This window comes from Setaria italica, chromosome IV (genome assembly GCF_000263155.2).
Source record: "Setaria italica strain Yugu1 chromosome IV, Setaria_italica_v2.0, whole genome shotgun sequence".
Classification (NCBI taxonomy): domain Eukaryota; kingdom Viridiplantae; phylum Streptophyta; class Magnoliopsida; order Poales; family Poaceae; genus Setaria; species Setaria italica.
Window position 1 is genome coordinate 8023331 of NC_028453.1, and position 7161 is coordinate 8030491.

The 7161-nt window shown below is 46.7% G+C and overlaps 1 protein-coding gene and 1 pseudogene across 1 annotated transcript; one reads left to right on the forward strand and one right to left on the reverse strand.

Moving 5' to 3' along the window:
• The first annotated feature begins 838 nt into the window (after nt 1-838).
• LOC101753384 (transcription termination factor MTERF8, chloroplastic-like) lies at nt 839-2424 on the forward strand. Its single transcript, XM_004964966.3, has one exon. The coding sequence runs from the start codon at nt 937-939 to the stop codon at nt 2134-2136; it is 1200 nt and encodes a 399-aa protein (XP_004965023.1). The 5' UTR covers nt 839-936; the 3' UTR covers nt 2137-2424.
• Nucleotides 2425-5236: 2812 nt separating this feature from the next.
• Nucleotides 5237-7011, reverse strand: LOC101753797 (annotated as a pseudogene).
• Between the last annotated feature and the right edge of the window lie 150 nt (nt 7012-7161).

The window sequence follows — 7161 nt, forward strand, 5'->3', positions numbered from 1 at the left end:
TATAATCATTTTTTCACCCTGTTATTTTCTTCATATTAGACAATTATTTATTCTGGTTATTCAAATATTTGTTCGCTGTAATCAAATTTAATATTTCGCATTTAAAAAACATTTTTTTATAAAATGATCCAAACATAATCGAGTGTGATCTTGTTTTAAAGATCTTGTCGTAAGAAACATAGTGGTGCAATCGGAATTTAATTTGGATGCTTAGTTTATGATTTATGAATTTTTTTAATTTTAAAATTGCATATTGTGTTTACTTGCATGCAAAATCTTTTCTTTTTTTAGTTTTCTCTCGTAGGTGAATACGCGTCAAACAAATTATTGTGTCTGGTCCACTGAAAAACGCGTCGGCCCACTACTCCCTTTGCATGTACGGACGCGCTAATTAGAAAATGATAAACACAGATTTGTCGCCTGTAATGACATATAACCGTGCCCGAGGCAGACCACAGGTGTCCCAATCTTCGGGTGTTTTACGGTTTATGTATCCCTATCTGCCGTCTGCCCCTCTTACCATTTTGTTTTGGAGAAGACTCTTTATTTACCGAAGTTCTAAAGGAAAGGAGATTGTGCTTGTATTAAGATTCATACATAACAGTTTGTAGACTGAATCCATTTTGTTTAGATTGAATCTATTGCGGATTTGTGGATTTGAAAAGAATCCTCCATAACACGGCGGATTATGGTCTGTGGCTCCTCCTGAGAAAAAAGGAAAGAAAGCAAAGAAACAAAAAAGAAAATAGAAAAAAAAAATACCTTTCCTTCTCCTTTGTTTTGCCCAAGTTTTGGATAACCTGATTTTTCATCTTTTATAATCCAAAACAAAAAAAAAATGTGCATTTTGTGCGATAACCGCTAGCCTATAGCGCTTCCTCTGTCCCATCCTCGGCGACGCCGCGTGCTTCCCCGCCGGCGCCGGCGCCGGCAGCCATGCTCCCCGTCCAGAAACAACACCTTCCTCTCTCCTTCCGTCCCCGCACAACCGTCACGCTCCTCTCGTTGCGGCGCCACCAATGCCGTCTCCCAACGACACGATTCTCCACCACCGCCGCCGCCGCCGCCTACTCGGCTAGCAACGCCGCCCCCTTCGCCGTCGAGGAATACCTCGTGGCCACCTGCCATCTTACCCCTGCGCAGGCGCTCAAGGCCTCCAAGGTGCTCTCGCACCTCAAGTCCCCCTCTAGGCCCGATGCAGTGCTCGCCTTCTTATCGGGCCTCGGTCTCTCCGACGCTGACATCGCCGCCGCCGTCGCCTACGACCCGAAGCTCCTCTGCTCCGAGGTCGAGCGCACGCTGGCCCCGCGCCTCGCTGAGCTCCGGGACATCGGCCTCTCCCCGTCCCAGATCGCCCGCCTCGTCCTCGTCGACCCCGCGCGCTTCCGCCGCCCCACCGTCGTCTCCAAGCTGCAGTACTACGTCCCCCTCTTCGGCTCCTTCGATAACCTGCTCCAGGCTGTCAGGAGCAACGCCTACCTCCTCAGCTCCGACCTGGAGCGGGTGGTCAAGCCCAACGTCTCGTTCCTGATGGAGTGCGGGCTAGGTGCTTGTGATATTGCCAAGCTGTCCCTCCCCGTGCCAAGGCTGATCACCACCAACCCTGAACGCGTCCGGGAAATGGTGGAGCGCGCCGAGGCTATTGGTGTGCCCCGTCGCACCGGGATGTTCAGGCACGCGCTGCTCGCAGTCGCGTTCCTTAGCGAGGAGAAGATTGCTGCAAAGGTGGAGTTCCTGAAGAAGACATTCAGGTGGTCGGATGCTGAGGTGGGCATCGCAGTTTCCAAGTTACCGTTGGTGCTGAAGCACTCCAAGGACAGACTGTGCCGCATGTCAGAGTTCCTGATCACCCAGGTCGGGTTGGAACCAGAGTACATAGCTCACAGGCCTGCACTACTTACATATAGCTTGGAGCGTCGCCTGATGCCTAGGCATTATGTTGTGAAGTTCCTTAAGGAAAATGGATTGTTGGAGCAGGACCGGAGCTACTATACCGCTGTCCAAGTGAGTGAGAATGTCTTCATGGAGAAGTTCATACGTCCTTACAAGGAAGCTGCACCAAGCCTCGCCCAAGACTATGCTGCTGCTTGCAGAGGAGAAGCGCCGGAACCCAACACTGGCTCGGCAAGTGTTTAACTGTGTAGTGCTTAGCAATGTTTTGACACTGAGCAGTGAGCTGGTAACTTTGTTTCAGTGTTCTTGCCTAACAGTAGTGTGTTGCTACATGCTGGATCAGTTGTGGTTAACACCCAATGGAGCTAGTATTTGGTTCCTGAATCCTTGTAGACTCTTCTTCTGGTAATGAGGACAGTATGGCATAGTTATGACCACGACTAGATTTATCTTTGCTCTCTATTAATCAAGTTGACTAAGATCTTCAGCATCTTTGCTGTTGTTATTAAATTTCACAAGAATGTTTGGCCATAGTTTTAATTTGTATATGCTTTCATCTTTATGGACCTAGTAAGCATAAACTTGACTCATGGTTTTACAGACTGATGCAAAAGGGTAAAGACTGTCATGAGACCCATGACACACAGCGAGGGGATACATGGAGTTGTCCCTTTGCACTTGCACTGCTAACCTCTTATGCTTACTAACCATTTATAGACTCGTGCAAAAGACTGTCATGAGACTCACTGATGTGTGACACACGGTAAGGGCTTACATGGAGTTATCCCTTTGCACTTGCACTAAAAATTGGATGCTTGTGTAAACTAATTTTCTGATGAAACCAAAGACGCTGTAAAACAAGAAATGAGAAACCAGAGACAACAGTTTTGAGCTGTTTTCTACTAACTGTTTCGATGAATTCTGCTTTTATAGCAATTTCTGTCCAGAGTAGCTGGACTTCCATTTTCATTCCATCGTTCTTGTTCATTTTTCTATCATAGGCCAGTTACTATCAAAATTTCATGTTCAATGTTCAGTATTTAGATTGTGCTCAGGTCATACATGTGTACCTTATGTTCCTTGCGAAACTTTAAGAGCATATTCATTTTTCCTAATGTTACAGTATGAGTAAATTTCTGGAAAATATGATGTCACATTTATGAATAAATTTCTAGCAAGCAATGCAAACTGGCTATCAGATAATTTTCCCTAATATGCTAGTGATTGGTTAAGCTTGTTCCTAGTATCATCACTGATCTTTATGGGGGAAATGGCCTTTTTCTTTTTTGAACCAGGAATTTCCCAAATTGTGATGGATTTTGATCTGACAGAAGAAACCAAATCCACCGTTTTCCTGTTGCACATGTGTGGAGGTATTTGTCCATTTTTTCTGGAATTTTAGTATATATTATGAAGTTTATTTCTTGGGTTTTGCTACAATGCGCTGGGGGAATTCGTTAATGCATCTACAAAGCCTTCCTTTTGGGGCGTGGTGGTCTCGGGCGACTACATTTTCCACTTGCCGATGCAAAGCTGCTGAGACCTGAGAGCTCTCGTGCTGCTGCTCCTCCCTGTGCTCCACCGAGTCTACCGCTGCCTTGTGAAGATAAAATCTGCCACTGTTAATTTCCAGTGTGTTCCAGATGTATTATGATCTGCAGTACAGATTGGTGCCTTTGTTGATTGATCCAAAGACAAATTACAGAAAATTGAAATATGGGTTTGCTGCTTGTACCCACCTATCAAGAATTCAAACTGTTATTTAGATTTAATCATATAAAGTGGGAATACTTTTTATTAAATAAATGAGCGAAAATATCGATAATTTGTATATTATTCTGTTTTGAAAAAACTATCTGCTGTAGTTATTTGTTCTAGGTATGTCTTAATCAACTTTTTAAGTTTTGACCATCAATAACTAAAAATACAAATAGTTACATGAGGTTGATTCTACTAGATTTACACGAAAAATAATTTTGCAATGTATACATTTTCCTATTTAATAATATACTTTAGAAATGATGGTAAGAATTTCACCTTCTAGACATGTCCTTATCAATATTCAAACAGCTTATATTTGTCATTGGATTCATTGGATGGTTGAAGAAATGTTGGATACTTGGATGAACAAACTCGACAACACCCAAGAGGCACTGGCACTTGGATGCATACATTTTTGTTGCACTTTTCAAAATTGATGAATCATTAAACATAGTTGACTACAACAGAGTAGGAGGTTTGGATTATTCCATATCACATTACTTTTCCTTTATATATGCGGGCGTTCGATACATGCATTCTGGATATTCCACTGCCACGGCCACACATCAGAATTGCATAATTCAATAAAATTCCAAAAAGTCATTTTCCATTGTTAGGTGGTATAGCAACCGTGCCTCATTTTCCATCCATGAGCCAAGCTTATGCGTCAGCAAACCTCTTTTTTTTCTTCAAAAAAGGGATAATCTCAGTTTTTCTTGAAAGCGCCTTAGGAAATTTCTTCATCACTTGGTATTGCCAGTTACACAATTTAGACAGTAAGAACTCACTCCAAAACACATTTAGATAATTGCTACGTCAGAAGCTAAACAGGAAGATGGCACAAAAGAATGAGACTACTTGATATAATGAGATAGGAAGGGATGGAATATACCTAAAGATTTAGCCCTGCTTGGAAAACTGCTATCCATACACCTGAACCTTGATTTATGGCTCTTGGGTTTCAACTCTAACCTACCCCAACTTGCTTGGACTAAAAGGCTATGTTATTGTTGTTGTTGAAGTCGAGGACTCTTCCTGCCCAAAAGTTTCCCAAACACAGCTCCATATGGACCGGTAATGCAACAACCAAGCAAAATATGGTTCCTGATTCATTTTCACCATAAGGAACAGGAAACATTTTCTGTACACACACTTCTTTACAATACATCTGCTGATCTGCAGATTGTACCTGTTTTGGGGGGAGACATTTTGATATTTGACATTAAATTTGTAAGCCTTTCAAGATTTGACACTCATATTATAATGACACGTGGGGGCACTCTGAGTCATTGACATGTGGGTCAGGGTGTCAAATCTTGAAAGGCTTGCGAATTCAGGGTCAATTTTTGAAATTTCCAGACAGGGACACCCTGAAACTCAAGAATTTGTAGAGTGAGCGAGTTGCGAAGTTCTTGGACTTAACCAACTCCCAGAACACCTTGTATTCCTCACTCTACAACTGATCACGCCTTAAGTCCGAAACAAACCTTCCCAAGTTGAAGCTCCAGGTCACCAAAGGATCACCCAATACCTATAACCCAATCATACCCATTCCGGCAATTAGAATCCAACACTAGTTGTCTACTGGAAGACAAAGTCTTCAAATTAATATGCAAGCATGATAGTTTCATCGGAGACTAGCAACAAAGCCAAACTAGCATTGCATAACCGATGCACCATATTTAGGCAATGAACAATGAAACAGGATCACCATCTCTTCCTGCTGCTAACTGTCAATTTATGCAGTGCGGACTTGCAGTACAAAGTTACACACTTGCCAATGCAGTACCCAGCTCCTGCAATCTAAATCTAGACGGCATTTCCCCTCTGCAAGCATCAGCATAATCTTCAGCAAGTTGTGGTGCAGTTTCCTTGTAAGGATGTATGAACTTGTGCACGAAGACCTTTTCAGTCAGCATGACTGTGGTGAAGTAGCTCCAGTCATGCCCCAACAATCCATTTGCCTTAAGAAACTTCACGACATAGTGGCAGGGCATGAGACGCCCTCCAGGCTAAATGTGATTAATGCCGGTCTCGGAGCAATATACTCTGGATGCAACCCGACCTCAGCGAACAGAAACTGATACACACTGTGCCCTATCTTCAGAGATCGTCAGCAGAGACGGGCACCTGGACACTACACTAGCCACTTCAGCATCCAACCATCGGAATGTCTTCTTCAAGAGCTCCATCTTCGCAGCGATAGTCTCCTTGTTGCGGTTCGCAACAAATTGCAATGCATGCCAGAACATTGGGGTGCCACAAGGTATGCCGATGTCCACAGCGTGGGCCAACATCGCCCGGACATGCTCCTGTTTGCTGTAGAGCAACCTCGGCTGATTGATGGAGGTCATGGAAATCTCGTGAGCACGTAGCGTGCACTCGCGCAGGTACAAGACATTGGGCTAGATCACACGCTCCAGATCAGCGGTCAGGAGGTAGGAGCTTCTCTTCAGCGCACGAAGGAAGTTGTCGAAGGAGCCGAAGAGGGGGATGAAGTACTGGAGCTTCGTGACGATGTCGGGATGGCGGAAGCCTGCAGGGGCCAGCCGGACGAATTGGACGATCTGGGAGGGGCGGAGGTCGAGATCACGGAGCTCGGCGACGCGCGGGGCGAGGGTCTTGTCGGCATTGCAGCAGAGAAGGTACGGGTCGCGGATGATGGCGGCGGCGATGTCTCCTTGTTGCAGCAGAGAAGGTACGAGTCGAGAGGCCGAGGCCGGAGAGGAGCGCGAGCACGGCGTCAGGCTTAGAGGGGGACTCGAGGCGGGAGAGCGTCTTGGCGCGCCCGACGGCCATGGCGACTTGCGCTGCGGTGAGGCCGCAGGTTGCGAAGAGGTAGTCCTCGACGGCAAACGGGGTGGGGGCTTCAGCTTCTGCCGCGGTTGCGGCGAATCGGGCGACGGGGAAGAGCCACGGGTGGCGGAATGGGAAGCCGAGATGGTTCATCAAGTGGAGCATTGTCGATGCGGGAGGGCGCCAGCTGCCGATGACCGGAGGGAGGAGAGCACCGCGGCGGCTCGGGTGGGGTCGGAAGGCCGGAAAAGCAGGGTTGTTGAGAGGCTTCAGGGGCGGGGCAGCTGCGACCGGCGAGAGGATGGGAGAAGCGGCTGCGGCGGAGGGGTTTAAGGGGAAGCGGATGCGGCCGGGATGGATCAGGCGGCGGCGCCCTCGAGTGCTCCCGGAGGCAGCGATGGCGGACGGCAGGGCTCCATCTCCATGGGCGGCGGCGGCGGGGGGGGATCCCTCACGATGCGGTGCAAGCACCACACGGGCCGCTCGCCTGTAAGTAACATGGGCCTCCTACTCGATCAGGCCTTCGAGTGGCGCAGGCCTAGCCTGCATCACGAGATGGGCTGCGTAGTAGGCCAGCAGTTTGGTGGACGCTGCGTAGTGTTAAGATGGAACTTTTTTTATTTTTATATTTTTTATTTTAGCATTTTACAAAAATATATAGTCGGGATGAAAAAATTGCAAAACTAGTCTACCGTCGCCGGCTGGGGCCGG